Below are 17839 nucleotides of genomic sequence, written 5' to 3' on the forward strand. Positions count from 1 at the left end.
AGATTTCAAATATTAAACTGTAACAATACTAAGTGTAAGTGTTTCTTTAACTTGTCTGTCAGGCTACATAACATGTTCAAAGGCAGATATGACATTACAATGTTTCTATGGCTATAGCTGACTTGTTATCAGGCCTAATGTGCCATAAACAAATGACGTTTTACAGTTAACCATTAACATCATACGACTTTAACCCTGAAAGACCACGGAAGAGAACATCACCGACCTCAGCCTACGAAGTTCTCATCCGAACGTAAGTGAATTAACAATTTCTTTCTGATTTGTGTTATAAACTGATAAAAGGGAAGTTAGTTCTGAGAAAAGTTTGGTATTGTGTAATGCAATGTTAAGACATTTTAAAGTGTACCAGAAAAGTCCAAATATTTGAGTCCACTGGTGTGTGTCACTGCTTTATTAAACTATTTGAAATATGTCACCTGGCCTTGTTCACTAATGTCTTTGTCATTTTTAAACTCAGACGCTAGAGACGAGAGAGTGGTGAAAATGAGTGACATAGATGACGATAGTGAAATATACTTCTCAGTTAAAGTGAGTATCAATTAAATGCTCTAACTGCCAACAGTGTGGTGTCATTTAGTAAATAACTGCTGTAACTCACCCGCGTATGGGGTTGGGTGTAGTTTTTGGGTCGTATCCAGGTGGTCCGTCCAGGTGGGATGCAGATTCTGACAGATGCAGTACAAGCCCTACAGGTGATAAACCCATAAATGTCACTGTACTGTAGTCATTAGAGATAGAGATATCATATAACTTGATCCTTTGTCCTGTGTCCCATTATTACCGTCGCTTTCCTTCCCTTTTAGGATCCAGAAACAGTAATGGATGAGAAAATGAAGAAAACTAAAGTGCATCTGTTTGTGACCAGAACTGCTATTGACATTCTAGAGCATAAAACAAAGGTGTGACCGAGGACTGTGTACTCAGACGGTGACCCACACGTGACCCTCATTCACTGTCTCCCTCTCCTTTTCTCAGTTCATGCTGTACTCCTGCTCTCTGCCCTCGGTCTCTTTCTGCGCAGTGCATCCGACTCTGCCCAAAATACTGGGCTTTGTGGCCAAACACCCAGCGGCGGACATGTACCACTGCTACATCTTCCAGAGCAAGAAGTTTGTGAGTTCTGGAAATCCTAGATGCATCACATTTGATATGCATGAAGCTTTTAGTTCACTATTTTCCATTTACATTCAAAATTGCGAAGCCCTATATTAATTAAACATTAAAGAGGTGGTAAAATGGTATTTTATTGTACAGAAATGACAACATTTACAGCTATTTTCACACAATAGATACACAAGTACAGCTCCATCTCCTCGAACAGGGACAGGCTGTAATCTCTAAGTTTAATAAAAGAAACATAAAGTGCTGTTACTCAAAAGTTACTCACTTTGTTGTTTTTTTTTGTTTTTTTTTACCTATATTGTATTCAAGGTGCACATTTTATACTGAACACCATGACCCTGGTGTTGCTAGTGCATGCTTTATTGTTTGAGTTATGAGAAAGCAGACTAGACTTAATTTTCCTATTACAAGCCACTTTATTCTCCCATTTGTGTTCCTATACTACTCAGTAAAATTGTAAAAATTATAATAATAATAAATTAAATAAATGTATAATTTAGCAAGGATGCATTAAATGACAGAACTTCTATTTCAATTTTTATTTTAGAATTTTCTATTCATCAAAATTCCACAAAAATATGAAGCAATACAGCATGTCAGCATTGTTAATAATCCTAAATGTTTCTTGTGCAGTAAATCAGTATATAAGACTGATTTCTGAAGAATCATGTGACACTGAAGACTTGAGTAACAATCCTGTAAACTAAAGAAATAAAATACATTTTACAATATATTAAAACAGAAAAACATTTTCTTATTAATTGTAATAATATTTCACAATATTACTGAATTACTGTATATTTAATAAAATAAATGCAGACTTGGTCAGCATGATCAAATATTTTTTAAGCACATAAAAAAATCTTACATACCCCAAACTTTTAAGTGGTTTAACAAAAAAAAAAAAAAAAAAAACCTGTCTCTAGTTTAAAAAGTCTTCTTCTGTTTCCTGCAATTAATTCAGATCCCTGAAAGAAAAGCAAATTCACATCCATTTAATCGTTGTTTTGATATCAGCCTCACAGTATTTGCACTACATATTTGTTGTTTTATAAATTCATTAGTATATTTTAGTATGAATTGTTCAATTGCTTTTGTTAATAAAGTTAGAAAATCTCTCATTAACTTACATCGTCACAATACAATACACGTTTATTTATAAAGCACGTTTAAGAACAACGATAAAGATAAAAGAAAACAGACAATAAAAATACATAAAGCATTTAGATGGTAGAGGAACAATAAAAATAAAAACCTGTGGAATGAGATCAAAATCAGGCATAAAATCATCAAATGTAAAAATGAGAAAGAGTGCAGCAGACAGCGTGCCACACCATCTTGAATAAACCTTACATAAACATTGCTGCAATGTGAAATCTTACCTTACATTTCAAGTTGTTTTTCTCTCTGTCAGTCCCATCTGCTGGTGTCTCTCATCGGGGACACCTTTCGGGCTTATAAGCAGGAAGAGAGTCTGCAAGGCGATCGTGACCTGGTGGTGGAGGCCCTGAGACACAAGGTAATGCATCACCCTACACAAGTTCATTCAGTTTAATATGAGTTATATTTGGAGTGATTGGAGAATAGATAGAAAACCAACCTAAAAATGTTGAAAAATGAAAAATCTGACATTTGTGAGGCTTTGTCCAATCGTACTAACAGAAAGGTTGTCTTTTTTAGCTTGTGTGTTGCTTTGATTGAAGAGTGTCTGTTGAAATGCCTAAATCATCTCATTTCTCTCTCTGCTGTTCAGAATAAAGTACTGGAGCGAGAGAACGCCGAGCTGAAGAGGAGACTGCAAGCCAATGGAGAAGTGAGTTATGTGTTGCCTACAGCAATACCTCAAAAAAAGTGTATTGATAATTCAGCCAACAATCACGTTGACGTGCATGACGTGCTTTCTTCTGCAGAGCACTGGTGGTTATTCTGAACACACTTTTTCATTCTCTTTCTATGAGAGACTTTCTTATCTAGACAAGAAAAGGATAAGACAGGGTTTAAGAAAGCATTTTGTGTACACATGAATCTCTAATATTGAGGATCCAGTACTGAGTTGATCACACGCAGCGCTGGTGTTGTCTGTAAACCCAGATATCTATCTTGCAGAACGCTGGTGGAGACAAGAACATTTATGAAAATGAGTCTGATCTTGATCAAATTTCATCTCGATCAGGACAGGGTATGTACAGTACACAGCACACATCATCATCCGTGTATATGCACATATCCTTGTGAGGGCTTTCTGTTCACACTGTTTGTAATGGTTTGTACCTTAACAGCAGAATTCAGGCATTTTTATTTACTCTGAATGAATGGAATGTTTTTCATGTGAGAGCAATCCCACCATGTTTTTCTCTTTTCTTTTTTTTCCCAGTGAGATTCTTTTCTGAAGATGACAAGACTCCTCTGCACAGTAACTTTTAAGAGGAAACATATGAAGTCAGATAAACGATACTGACTCCTAAAATACCACCAACATCAGCAGATGTGATGGACACTGAGCTATATTCCTAAGAACATCAAAAAATATACATTATTATTAAAAAAGGTGATATTTAAGAATCTGAAAGATCTGTAAACAAACATGTTTGGTATGGTACAAGGCAGTAGTTTCTTACTCAGTCACATGACTTTTCTTTTATTCTGATGACCGCTAGCATTGGTTTACAGAAGGCTGTGTAACCTCACATAATCATATTAATGCAATAGATGTACTTTGCTGTAATTCTATTGCAAAACCATTAAAATCATCAATACTGAGGCGGGCTACAGAGTCAAATTGTACATTAAATTTGAAGTAGCAACTTTTTTAATGTGGGAATGACAAAAACGTTTAGCTAACATCTTAACATTAGATTAAGTGGAACTTAACTTAACATTTGTATTTTGTATATAATGCTTTTTTTTTCAGAAAAATATACAATAATAGGTGAGGTGATGAGAGTGAATTGCAACCATTAGTTATAAGCTCAAAAAACGTGCATCTATCCATCATAAAAAGTGCCTCGCACGGCTCCTGGGGGCTAATAAAGGCCTTCTGAAGCTAGTGATGAGTTGGTGTAAGAAAAATATTAATGTTCAAAATTTTATAAAGTAAAATAACTAGCTTCCGGCAAAACAAACTTTCATATTTGACTTAAGTATAAAGCGCAACTTGCGACTAATGTGACGTACAGCTGATATTTACGCTACGCAAAAACACACTATATGCTACTTCCGATGTCATAAGTTAACCGGAAGCTAGAATTTTACTATAACATGTTCAATATGAATATTTTTCTTACACAAGCTCATCGCTGGCTACAGAAGGCCTTTATTAACCCCCAGAGGGGCAATTTTATGATGGATGGACGCACTTTTTTGAGCTTATAACTGTTGGTTGCAAATCACTACCATTATAAAGCTCAGAAGCATCAGGGTGTTTATTGATATAACTCCGACTGGATTCGTCTGAAAGAAGAAAGTCACATACACCTAGGATGACTTGGGCTAATTTTCATTTTAAAGTGAACTAATCATTTAAGACTTTTAGAACCGCTCAAACGATTCAGCTGAATGAACGAGTCATTTATGGGGAAACAGCTCCAAACGGATCAAACTAAAATATGATTCATACCGGTTGATAAGAAATATTATTAAAAATAAAAAATAAATCCTGATAGGTCCAAAAGGGGATTCAAGTTTCTGATTGCATCGGTAGATGGCGGGAATTATTATTATTATTATTATTATTATTATTATTATTTTACATTTGGAACCCGCTTGCTTTGTCCGCCAGAGATATACAAACAATGCATCCGAAATTTGTGAAACATGACCCCACTATTAGTGTACAAGTATTTTTTGGAATGATTCGAAACACGTCTCTGGTGACGCCTATCAGAAACTCCTCAAAACATGCATAAATCAGCTTTTGAAACCCACTGCACATGTTGCATTGAAACATATAATATATTAAATGGAATTAAAAATAATCAAATACCAGGAAAAATGACATGTCTGTTATGTGATCTTTTATTAATTTGCAGAGCTTGTTTTGTTTGTTTTATTGTTTTAAATTTAAGAGACTTTTAACTAGGCAACTTAATTATCAAAATGACGTATACAAAAAGCGTCTACAAACTGATCCAAGATCAGGTAAAGCATACACATGAGTTTAATGGTTTATTTATTGTTGGCTTTTTTATTATTATAATTTTTATTATTTGCGAACTACAGACATTTTTAAACATTTCAAAACAATTGTGACGTACGAAGCCTGGTTTACCGGAATCACGTGACTTTGGCATTTGTTCGAAACAAATGATTCACAAAGGTTTCAAAGCTTCACAAAGCACAGGACTTCTGGGTTTAATTACATGTACGAGTACATAAAAATGCATGCTACTCATTTCTTCAAATATATACAGATGGGTGAAAGAGTACAGATACTGGATGCTGCATTCTGTGTCCCAGAGTTTGGGCAGAGGAAGGCTGATAACAGAGTGCATCGGTTGAGATGATATTTAATGGCACTAGAGTGGGTGTGTGAAGCTAGACCTGATAAACTAATAATATGTTCTGATTCCGTGGCAGTCCTTTTGAGTTTAAATCATTGGAAACAAATATATATATAAATTTAAATCTTGATTAGGTTATACAGGTTACGACAGATGAGAATAATTCAGTTAATGTGGGTACCAGCACATGTGGTGATTAAGTTAACGAGGAAGCAGACAAAATCACCAAAGAATCAATTAAAATGAAAGAAGCAAATATAAACATTACACTCAGTAGATCAGAAGGAAAACATTTTATTTCAGAAGCATGCAACAGGAACATCTAGCTACAGGTCGACACTATTACAAGGTTCAGAAACAAAGAAAAGCAAAATAATTCACGACTTAAGTAGGAAAGAACAAGTTATATTCACACATTTACGAACAGGACATTCAAATCTAAATCACACTTTATAGAGAAACATGACACGTCTGTGTGGTGTTTTGTTTAACTCAAGAGCATGTTATGAAGATATGCAAGACATAAGCAGAAAGGAGAATTCTTTAGGAAGAATTACAAGCAGTAGGATACAATGAATGTACTATAACCAGCTTATTAAATGACAGTCCACATTCAGTAAAACAAATGCATGCATTCATGAGATTTATTAGGACTATTGGCTTATGTAACAGGATATAGGAGCGTTTGTCCATTCTTCATCACAGTAGTGGCGGTGTGCACCTCAGACGTTGGTTGGCAACCCGCCATTACATCAAGAAGAAGAAAGACTTTGAAAACAGCCATCACTAGAAAAGAGCTTCGTTACCGTTAGCGACGCTACTACCCTTTATTGTGTGTTTGTTAAGTAGCCGAACTTATTTTCCGATTGTGACACGCCGGTGGTGTGATTATGATCCCTTACGCAGGTGATCTCCTCGGCGGCAGATGGCAGTAGAGAGTCGATGTACTGACACTGACTGCAGACAAAGACAGAGAGAGAGACACACACAAACAACATACGACCATAGACAGTAAACGACCCACCGAGAGCAGTCACACCGAGCAGCTCTGATATCTCTCTCTCTCTCTCTCTCTCTCTCTGTGTGTGTGTGTGTGTGCCTGCACAGATTAAAGGTAAGAGATGCTATATCAGGCGCACGAGCTCGACCGCGAACTCACAAGTTAGCGAAATATAACTTACGTTACCAAGCACAAACGGATTGAAACTAAAGTTCCCGAATGAGTGCAGTGAGTTTGACAACGTGTGACGTTATAGCTGAATAAAGATGCTACAGTCAGCTGAACAGATAATAGACTGAGCTCAAACAGACATGTTATTCATTATATAAATATAAATATATATATAGAGAGAGAGAGAGAGAGAGAATTGGTTGGTTTACATTGTAAGTTAGTCTTGTACTGAATGACGTGATGAACAATGTAATTTAGTCAGTAATGTAATATCTATATTAACGTTACTCTTTTAAAGTAATGTATTCGGACCTCTTTTGTATTAATGTTAATTGTGCTCAGTGTTGGGAAGTTACTTTGGAAGTGTAATAAGTTACAGATCACACAAGGTAACGTTACCCAATTTAAAAATGTTATAAGTAGTGCAACTATTTCAATTAATTATTAAAGTAGCGTAACTGAATACATTTGGCTACTTTTTGATGACTTTTATACATTTATAATGTTTTTTAATATTTAAAGCAGGAAGGGTTAACCTTCCAGCAGTAACTTCCTCAACATGATCACTGTCAGACTTTCAAAACCCTTCTTCGCTTGAATCAAGATTATTATAAGTGCATTTTAAAGCACAAGATCAGACTTTAGCAGCTCTTCTTACTTTGAGATCGTTCTGAGGTTCAATCACAAGAAGTAGTTAATAGCTTTGAGACTGTTTCTGAAATCAAATATTTGCTGAGCTGTGAAATGATACACTTGCATCTAACAATGCCTTGAAAAAAACAGCTATTCTTCAAAAATAAAGCATATATATAAAACAGCTATCGAATAATCATGTAACTATTATAATAACAATACATTTTGCATAATTACATGCAAGTAAGCCAAAGCCTAAACATACAGTAAGTGCATGTAGTTAATTAATATTGACTGAAATGTATAATTGCACTGAAACGAGGACACTTTTATTTTGTAGTGGAATGATGTCATTGTGTTGCATGTCAATATTTCCTCTCCTCGCTCTCTCTGACTCCTGATCATCTGTGTATAGTCACTGGTATCCTGCCGGAGCTGGTCTGTGCTTCTCATGGGTGCATCTGTGTGCCGGGCCGGCCGCTCGCTCCTGTCCCGTCACGGCAGGGCCGGTCACAAGGGCTCTCTGATGGGGGGGGATGACTCTCTGGACGGTCTGGACAGACAGGAGGACATCGCCCAGTTCCCGTACGTGGAGTTCACGGGCCAAGACAGCATCACCTGTCCGACCTGCCAGGGGTCCGGACGCATCCCCTCAGGTGCGGACGTCAAACACACAGCTCACATTTGAGTGTAATGAAAGAAAGGGTCTGGTGAAAGCATGTCTTGAACAATCTTCCCCAGTGATCACATCCATTATAAGGTGTTGTGTAAAGCAGCCGGTCCCTGTGTAATCTGTGCTATCGATTGAGGTCATGAGGTGGTAGAGATGAACACGTGCACTTTGCTCTGAACTTCTCATTGAATCAGTTTGTTTTCCTCTGTCTCTCAGGGCAGATGAATGAGTTAGTGGCTCTGATCCCCTACAGCGATCAAAGGTTACAGCCGAGGAGAACGTGAGTTATCACCATGTTCATTTCCGATGTTTGGAATCATGTTGTTCCAAACCTGAATGTGAGTTTCTGTTGAAAACAAAAGAAGATGTTTTCAAACCCAAGACTTGACTTCCATCGTATGGAAATAAAATATTATGGAAGTCATTGGGGACCTGGAAGTGTTTGGTTATATCCACATTATTCAAAATAATTGTTTGTGTATAGCAGAAGGAAGAAATTCACACAGGTTTGGAGCAACTGGAGGGTGAGCAAATGTTGATCGAACTTTCTTTTTCGAGTGAACCGTTTCCTTAAAACATGTCTTAACAGACAGAAATAGATGCCTGAATTTGCAGTTCTTCTCTTGGCAGGAAGTTGTATGTGGTGCTGTCAGTGATTTTGTGTCTGCTGGCGTCGTCTTTGGTGGCGTTCTTCCTGTTTCCACGTCCTGTGCTGGTTGTTGATGATGGCATTCGCTCTGTGACCGTGCACTTTGACCGTAACAACAGCAAAGTGATCATCAACATGACGGTGATTTCTGTTATATGTCTTTTCATTAATAATAAAAATCGGGAAAAAATCAAAAATTAATCAAAAAATTTAATTCAAATTTGCCCATTCATATAGATGGTTTTAAACTGTACTGAATTGAGTTGTGTTGTGTTGTGTTTTGAACAGAGCTCTCTGAACTTCACCAACTCTAATTTCTTCACGGTGTTGGTGGACAGCGTGAGCTGCCAGGTGCTCTACATGAAGACGGTCATCGGCTCTCGACAGCTGGACAACATCATCCACATCCAGCCTCTCAGCCAGAGACAGGTGTGATCAGATGCTTTCTGAAAGAAGTCTCCTTCTGCTCACCAAGGCTGCATTCATTTGATCAAAATATACTGTCAAAACAGGGATATGTTATTATATTATTATAAAGAATATAATCTAATTTAGTTTTTTCATAATACTCACCAAAAAAAAAAAAAAGCTAAAAATATTCTCAGCCTCATGCTATTCAAAGATGAGTTTGATTCTTCATCAGAACTGATTTGGAGAAATGTAGCATGACATCATGTGTTCATCAATGGATGCTCTGCAGTGAATGGGTGCCGTCAGAATGAGAGTCCAAACCACTGATAAATACATTACAATAATCCACACCACTCCAGTCCATCAGTTAACATCCTTTTTTTCACAAGACATGCACTGATGGACTGGAGTGGTGTGGATTATTGTGATGTTTTTTTTTTTGTTTTGAACTGTGATACAATGCTACATTTCTCCAAATCTGATGAAGAAACAAACTCGTCTACATCTTGGGTGGCTTGTGGGTGAGTAAATTCCAGCGTTACATTTCAAAAGGACAACATTTATTTGCAAAAGACATCTTTTGTAACATTATAAATATCAGTACTGTCACTTCTGATCGGTTTAATATGTCTTGGCTGAGAATTTCTCAGACCTTTAAGCACTAGACAATCGTTAAGTGGGAAAAAAGACTCTGACACTGATTGTTAAACTCTGGATAATAGTTGTGCTGTTGTTTTTTAATGCAGGTCAACTTCACCGTCAGTATGGAGATCGGAGGAAGTCTCTCTTACGTTTAGTGAGTATCAAATCCGTTCTCTCTGGATGAGTCTATGTATCTGATCTTTGAAATATTTTCACTCTTGTTTTCTCAGTGCCTTTTGCACCATGGCAAGCATCAAGGTCCACAACATTGTGGTGTTTCTCCAGTAAGTTTGTCATCACTATGTTTTCACATCCTCTTCTGCTCTTATTCTACATTTGAAAGTTAGAGGTGCACTAAAGCATAAAGTTACAGTCCCATCCCGAACGTTCACAGGAGAGAAAAGCCATGCCACGTATTTGTGTGTTCAGCTTGAACACAAACAAACTGTAAAAAGCACAACTCCAGATTGCATGGATTTTTCCAGTGGAAATGTTGTCGAGCCACACTAAATGTGGTCCTTAAGAACAGTTTTGCCTCCGAGTGTTATTCTGAGTCCTGACCGCTTCTCTTACACACCCCAGGACCTCTGTGAAAACCTCCTACATGGTGCGGGCGGCACAGAACACGCTGGAAGCGTACCGCTACATCGACTGTGGCGCCAACTCCACCATCCACCAGCCGTCAGGACTGGTGTGGTCTAAACCTCACCTCCCTCCGGACGGGAAACGGCTCCGGTGAAGCATCGGCCGGCGGACGCTCTGAAACCACGTGGCATTTCATCAGTTTGACTGCAGATTTTGTGCTGCACTGAATCTAAACTCATTGAACAGAGCAGCTGTGACGTGAGATTGTGTGATAACTACTAATTGAAAAACAAAGTCTTAAGCTGTAATGTTAATCTATAGTCTAATAAGGGTGTTATATAATTCTGCAGTGATTGATAAAAAAGGAGATGTCATTCATGGGTTGGCAATGATGAGGTGCACTTTGATGTGTGAAGCTGTTCTGTGAAATATTTTGTACATTTTTGATTAAGTCTTATGCAAAGACCAAGAGTCAGATCAAGTGACATGCATGTGTGTATGTTCTCACGGGGTTTGGTTTGTTGTGAAGTGAAAACTGTTCAGACTGCAGTGTGGTACTGAGAATGAGGGAACGGTTACAAAACAGCAGTTTGCTTCTGTGATGCCACGAAAACTGAGGACATCAGATGTACAATAGCAGGATGTTTTGTTCTCACTCAAACATTGTTTTTACCACTAGAATCAGCTTACTGGTTTAAAAAAAAGGTACAAAAGCTATTCTTGGGTTGGTATCCTTTCAAAATGTACTAATATAGGGACTAATGTGTACATGTTTGGTGCTAATGTACCGACATGCATGTTTTACAGGTAAAAGAGATGCAAAGGTGTTCTTTGAAAAAAAAAAAAAACAAATACAACCGGAATTACAGCTTTTGTACCTTTTTTTTTTTGTATGTGTTTAAGAAGGGCTTTTGTTTCTATGTGAAGTTGCACATTTTGGATAATTTATTGCTATTTTTATATTTAATCTCATTTTCGTGCCTTGAGATTTGATTGTGTTTTTGACTGTATGAACTGAGAAAAATAAGATGGTAATAAAAATGCTTAAGATAAATAAACTTTTCTTTTGTCAATAGTTTTGTGTTTATGAATAGCCACCGTTTTACAATTACCACATGCCATATTCAACATTTAGAATATAAACCATCGGTTTCACTTCAGCAGAGGTGTAAAATACTTGAGAAATTTTACTTGAATACTGCACTTAAGTATTATTTTGGGGGAGTTTTACTTTAATCCACTACAATTTAAACACTACTTGATTACATTTCTGAAGAAAAAACTATACTTTTTACTCCTTACAGTTTTATTTCATCTTGTAAAGTACATTATATTTTTATTTCTTCTTATGCACATTAAAAATGGTAAACAGAAGCTCAAACGTGTGAAAACTAATGAGCATTGTTTTAATGCATCACACACATTTCTACATCAGTTATGACTTTATCAGATAAACGTCTGGCTTCAAAAGTTCACCTTCAAATCTGAGGAAGCATATTGAGGTAGCAAAGTTGCGTTTTCCCGCCCAAAAAGATTATTCATTCTTGTATTCCGTCTGGAATATATTTCTAGCTTCTCCATCACATCTCGTGTGTGTGTGTTCCGCTATGTTTCATTTTAATTGTTGTTGTTGAACTAAATATAAATGTTTGACCTGTGCCAATGCATTTTTTTCGTTCTCTCCCTTTAACCACTCTTCTGTATTGTGTGTCAGAAAAAAAGGTACTTCTGCTTTTTTTAATACTTGAGTTGTACTTTTTAAAGTTGTACTTTTTTCCTTTTACTCACGTATGATTCTGACCAGATACTTGTACTTTTAATTGAGTCAAATTTTCACTGAGTACTTGTACTTACACTTGAGTAACATCTGTGAGTACTTCTTACACACCTGCACTTCAGTAGGACAAAGCTTTGCAAACTGCCTGACTTTTGTCCCTCTTTTTTTGTCAATTTTAATGTAATTCAGTAGCATTAAAACCAAAGAAGTGTCACTGAAATGATGCAGCAACAAAAGCCCTGATGAAATCCATTTCTCAAAGCTGCAGCTACGCTGGAATCTCTCCAGAGACTCTTTGCACATGGATGGGGTTTAATAATTTATACAGCACAGGTTATTCTACAGCCATATCTCCTTTCTCATGCTCAGGTCCGTCATTATAGTTTCCAGTGCTCTTTAAACCCTGCAGATTCATCTTGTCCCGGCATAGTTGGCTGGCTCTGGCTCGTGTGAAGCTCAGGTCCGACTCAAGTGTTCAGCTCACTTGTTCTTAACAGGCTCGTATCAGGAGGCAGGGCTGCTGGAATCACTCAAGGTATGATGGGATCACGTCTTGCTTTAGCATGGCCGTTTGCTGTAATGTGTGTTCTCATGTCCCTCTATGATTGTGTTTTGCATGCAGAATGAGTGGAGCTGTGGTTAGCGGGGTGAGGAGGTTGAGCACCATCTCGGAGCAGGACGGGGACACTGAAGCAGAGCCCGTGTGCTCGGGGGACAGTGAGTGGGCCGGATCCAGTGCTTCGCTCTGCTCTGGTGGAAGACCCAGCGTCCAGAGCAGCACCTTCACCTCCTCTGAGTCCTGTCAGCCGGACGCAGCAGGTAATGTCAGGAAGGGGTCACTTTAACTGCACTCGGCCTGATGCTGATTCATGTCTGTGTAAACAACTCTGCTTATGTTCTTACCACTTAATGACCATTTGATAAATTCAGATAATGAATCGCTAAATCAATTAAAATCTGAAGATGAATAGATAAAACATGTAATGCAACCATATTCAGATTAGTTATGAGTAATATTATGTAGTAATTTCATAAAACATTGATACATAAGAAAATTGTATAATATAGAAATAATTATGAAATAAAAAAATAAATACAAAAATTTACAGGTGGACTCCACATAGTTTTAATTTATTTTTTTTTACAATAGTTTTAAATTGTTATTCAATTATTATTGTATTATTTGAATTATTAGCACAAATAGACCAGTTACATGTATGTACTATATGTAATGTATAAAGTTTTATCTATATCTATTTTCATGCATTCATACATTCATTAAGAAGAAATAGTCATTGCATTCAGCAAGGATCCAATGAGACAATAAAGACAACTGCATTTTTATAAAAGATAATGAGAAAATGATAATAACGACTGCCGAAAATTCTGATTTGCACTGCAGAAATAATTAGTTTTAAAAATGAATGAAATAGTATTCGGTTATTTGAAATTGCATTAATATTGTACTGTATTTACTGCATGTTGATCGAATAAATGCAGAATATTAAATTGTATATTGTTGAAGTAAATCTCAAGTTAAAATGGTCCTCTGACATTTCAGTGTTTAAAGAGAAGAGTGGTGTTATATATTCACTGAAAAAATAACAAAATACGATCAGTGACTCATGATGTGGTTAACTTATGTTTTTACATTACTGATACTCGTCAAAAGTCACAAGTTATATGAGATTCAACTTAATTTTTCTGAAGTCAATTTAGGAAATTACTTGCACGGTCAATTTGATGAAAATTTAAGCCAGCGACCTATGTTTTTAGGTTGAAATAGTTGGATTGAATTTTACAGTGTTATTATACGTACATTGTTCTGTTTTCACTTTTTGTTCATCTTGCAGAAGCGACACAACTTAAATGGCTTTTGGTTGTTGCTCAAAGTCCCTTCCTGTTAAACTCTGTTGTTTCAACACCCACTGAAGTATCAGTCACTCGCTCTTGTCCCGGACACACTTGTAAACACGCTAACTTGATGTGCTTGCAGCTCTCACGCAGAGAGAAGTGCACTTTAATGAGCACTTACACCAACAGATGCTAAAAGACTCCCAGAGTGACTCAGAAAAGCCTTATGCAGCACAAATGCCCATAAACCTGTACTTTGAGATATATATGATATTCTATAATTCTCTCACTATTGTGTGCTCATCCTATGTAGCAGATCTCTATTTCATATCACATGTGCCGATAAAAGGATGCATGGAGGTTCAATAATCTTCTCATCCTGTCTGGAGCGACTGATTGCTGCCATTTTCAGTGTAATTAGAGCAGCCCGCACTTAACTCGGTGCACGGATGTCTGCACAAATAAATAATGTAGTGTTGAGATAAAGATGACCAGCACTTCAGAAAGTAAATGTGCAATGGAATGTTTATTAAAACTAATTGAATATGATCTTTTATAAGTATTCATTCAGCTATCAATGACAAAAAGTACTGTACTATGGTATCACCATGCATTTTGGACATTTTTTTTTTTTTTGTGGCATGCTATAACCACTGTACTTCTTTTTTTGAAGGCTAATTTCCATCAAATAAATTAGTAGTGTTTCATTATTATTGCCACTCAGGGACTGTCCTAGACCTTTCAGCGGGCTTCAGACCAGGCCCACAAAACAAATATAGGAGGCTACTAAATTTATTTAGACTTTGATGATTTGGATTTTGACGTTCTCAGCCAAGCAGAAGCACCTAGCAAGCATTCCCTGGAAACACTCAAGCTTTGTGATTTGATGTACTGCACAGTCAAGCAAGGCTCAAGTCTCTGAAACATGTTTGCTTTGTTGATTTCGGTCTCTCCAGATGACTGCGCCTCCATCCTGCTGGCTTGCCTCTACTGCCGCTTCTGTGACGTCATGGCCATGCTTCCTGACGCTTGTGAGCGAGCGTTTGGCCGCTGCTTCCCCTCGTACAAGTATTACAACACCTCGGATGAGCCGGCCAAAGGAAAAGACTGCTGCAGCTGTAAGGTGGATTTTGACTGTGGTTTCATGAACTCCTGTCATGAGGCCAGTGAGCTGATAGAGCTGGCGATGGAGATATCTGAGGTCTGCTACCGCTGAGAGCCTCTCCACTGTCTGTCATCCAGGACTGAGATACACCATCACTGCTTGAGTCCTATCTTCATATGGTGCACGTTTCTAAAAGACTCGGAGTTACAGTGTTTCATTGTCTCTAAAGACATTTGTGATTTCATGCAGGAGAAACCAAAGTTCTGGTTTTAGGCAACAAAATAAAGCATGTAACTGTGCTTGATCTTTTTTATTTTTTTTTACTGAAACTTTTTATAAACAACAATATACACATAGCATTTACTTAAAATATCAACATTAAAAATCATACTAATAATAAGGATAGGATAAGATAAGTAACCATACAAAATGAAACATTAATTAAATGAAAAAAAGAAACTGTTAATAACTTACAAACTTGATTCCAAAAAAGTTGGGACACTGTACAAATTGTGAATAAAAACAGAATCCAATGATGTGGAAGGTCTTTGTCGTATCTTCATCATTATGATGCACCAAATGTTTTCTTTCACCCATAGATGAAATTATGCCATTTCAGTACCCGGATCCTTCTTCTACACAGCCGTGATGTTGTAATTGATGCAGTATGTGGTCTGGCATTGTCATGTTGGAAAGTGCAAGGTCTTCCCTGAAAGAGACGACGTCTGGATGGGAGCAGATGTTGTTCTAGAACTTGGATATACCTTTCAGCATTGATGGTGCCTTTCCAGATGTGTAAGCTTCCCATGCCACACACACTCATGCAACCCCATACCATCAGAGATGCAGGCTTCTGAACTGAGCGCTGATAACAACTTGGGTTGTCCTTGTCCCTTTAGTCCGGATGACATGGCGTCCCAGTTTTCCAAAAAGAACTTCAAATTTTGATTTGTCTGATCACAGAACAGTTTTCCACTTTGCCACAGTCCCTTTTAAATGAGCCTTGGCCCAGAGAAAACACTTGTGCTTCTGGATCATGTTTAGATATGGCTTCTTTTTTGACCTATAGAGTTTTAGCCGGCACGAATGGCACGGTGGATTGTGTTCACCGACAATGTTTTCTGGAAGTATTCCTGAGACCATGTTGTGATTTCCATTACAGTATCATTCCTGTATGTGATGCAGTGCCGTCTAAGGGCCAGAAGATCACAGGCATCCAGTATGGTTTTCCAGCCTTGACCCTTACACACAGAAATTGTTCCAGATTCTCTGAATCTTTTGATGATATTATGCACTGTAGATGATCATAACTTCAAACTCTTTTCAATTTTTCTCTGAGAAACTCCTTTCTTATTTTGCTCCACTATTTTTCGCCGCAGCATTGGGGGAATTGGTGATCCTCTGCCCATCTTGACTTCTGAGAGACACTGCCACTCTGAGGCTCTTTTTATACCCAATCATGTTCTCAATTGAACTAATAAGTTGCATACTGGTCCTCCAGCTGTTCCTTATATGTACATTTAACTTTTCCAGCTACCTGTCCCAACTTTTTTTGTTATGTGTAGCTCTCATGAAATACAAAATGAGCCAATATTTTGCATGACATTTCAAAATGTCTCACTTTCAACATTTGAAATGTTATCTATATTATATTGTGAATAAAATATAAGTTTATGAGATTTGTAAATTATTCCATTCCTTTTTTACTCACAATTTGTACAGTGTCCCAACTTTTTTGGAATTGGGTTTGTAAAATAAATACCAATACAGTAATTATTAACTAAATAACTAACCAATTGACCAAGAAAATATGTTTTAATTAGTGTTCCGGTCTGTTGGAAAAAAAATCTAATTTCAGCAGTCATTTTCTCATATAAATATATATATATATATATATATATATATATATATATATATATATATATATATATATATATATATATATATATATATATATATATATCTGATTCAGTCTCTGTGTCCATTCTGTCAAAGTAGGTTGGTGCATCTTCATCGAGTTCACAGTTATCTTCCTAGCTGTTATTAATAATAAATGCAGTACAAATAGGTGAGCTATACTGAACTGATCGTGGGAAACCATCAAGCAGAAAAAAAAAAAAATTGGTGCATTGGTAAATCATATCCTAAATCTCCCTTTTAACCCCCTGCCAATACACTTGTTTTTTGGGCACTCCTAACATTTTCTTACAAATTATGGCTTAGTTGATGCTATCTTATTCTCTGATGTGACAGCTGAACTAAAATGTGAATGTCTGACATCTGTTGTGTAAAGCATGAAAAACGGCCAGTGTGGGTAAATTGAGCCAATGGCCACCTGTATGATACATAGGTGATTGTAACATAGTAAAAGCCTTTAAATGTCTTTCTGCCTTATAAGATGTCTTGTGATGTGCACTTCATAAACCTCAAGAGTTACTGATCCGTGGACACCATGAATGCTGGTCAAACAGATCGATTGATCCTGCATGAATAAAATAATCTGAAAATACACATATTCGTGTCCTTAGTGTGCGCGTCAATAACCCTGGTCGAACACTATCTGTTAGCATTCATATTCACTGAGCAGTGGCTCGGCTGGTTTGTGGAAGTACAGTGATTTGAGATTGCACTTTGAGGTAATAAATAAAGTCCATATTCTTAAAGTCCTTTCATAAGAGTGATGTTCAGTTATTTTCA

The 17839-nt window shown here is 37.0% G+C and overlaps 2 protein-coding genes across 5 annotated transcripts; both read left to right on the forward strand.

Annotated features, from left to right (window-relative positions):
• The first annotated feature begins 126 nt into the window (after positions 1–126).
• Positions 127–3903, forward strand: LOC113040917 (PTB domain-containing engulfment adapter protein 1). Of its 2 annotated transcripts, none has more exons than XM_026199124.1 (9): positions 127–253; positions 479–549; positions 642–713; positions 825–920; positions 997–1134; positions 2558–2662; positions 2897–2956; positions 3235–3322; positions 3518–3903. In XM_026199124.1, the coding sequence occupies exons 2-9, from the start codon at positions 505–507 to the stop codon at positions 3565–3567; spliced, it is 654 nt and encodes a 217-aa protein (XP_026054909.1). In that variant the 5' UTR covers positions 127–253; positions 479–504; the 3' UTR covers positions 3568–3903. The 2 variants fall into 2 exon arrangements, with proteins under 2 accessions (XP_026054909.1, XP_026054910.1); XM_026199125.1 differs by having other exon boundaries at positions 130–253; positions 3250–3322.
• Positions 3904–5909: 2006 nt separating this feature from the next.
• Positions 5910–11239, forward strand: LOC113040921 (transmembrane protein 106C). 3 transcript variants are annotated; one of them, XM_026199128.1, is made up of 8 exons: positions 5910–5991; positions 7862–8102; positions 8336–8399; positions 8750–8909; positions 9057–9197; positions 9926–9975; positions 10052–10105; positions 10404–11239. In XM_026199128.1, exons 1-8 carry the CDS (start codon positions 5950–5952, stop codon positions 10558–10560), a joined length of 909 nt encoding a protein of 302 aa, XP_026054913.1. In that variant the 5' UTR covers positions 5910–5949; the 3' UTR covers positions 10561–11239. The 3 variants fall into 3 exon arrangements, with proteins under 3 accessions (XP_026054913.1, XP_026054915.1, XP_026054914.1); XM_026199130.1 differs by lacking the exon at positions 5910–5991 and adding an exon at positions 6436–6756; XM_026199129.1 differs by lacking the exon at positions 5910–5991 and adding an exon at positions 6847–6870.
• Positions 11240–17839: the final 6600 nt, after the last annotated feature.

This window comes from Carassius auratus, chromosome 23 (assembly GCF_003368295.1).
Source record: "Carassius auratus strain Wakin chromosome 23, ASM336829v1, whole genome shotgun sequence".
Classification (NCBI taxonomy): Eukaryota; Metazoa; Chordata; class Actinopteri; order Cypriniformes; family Cyprinidae; genus Carassius; species Carassius auratus.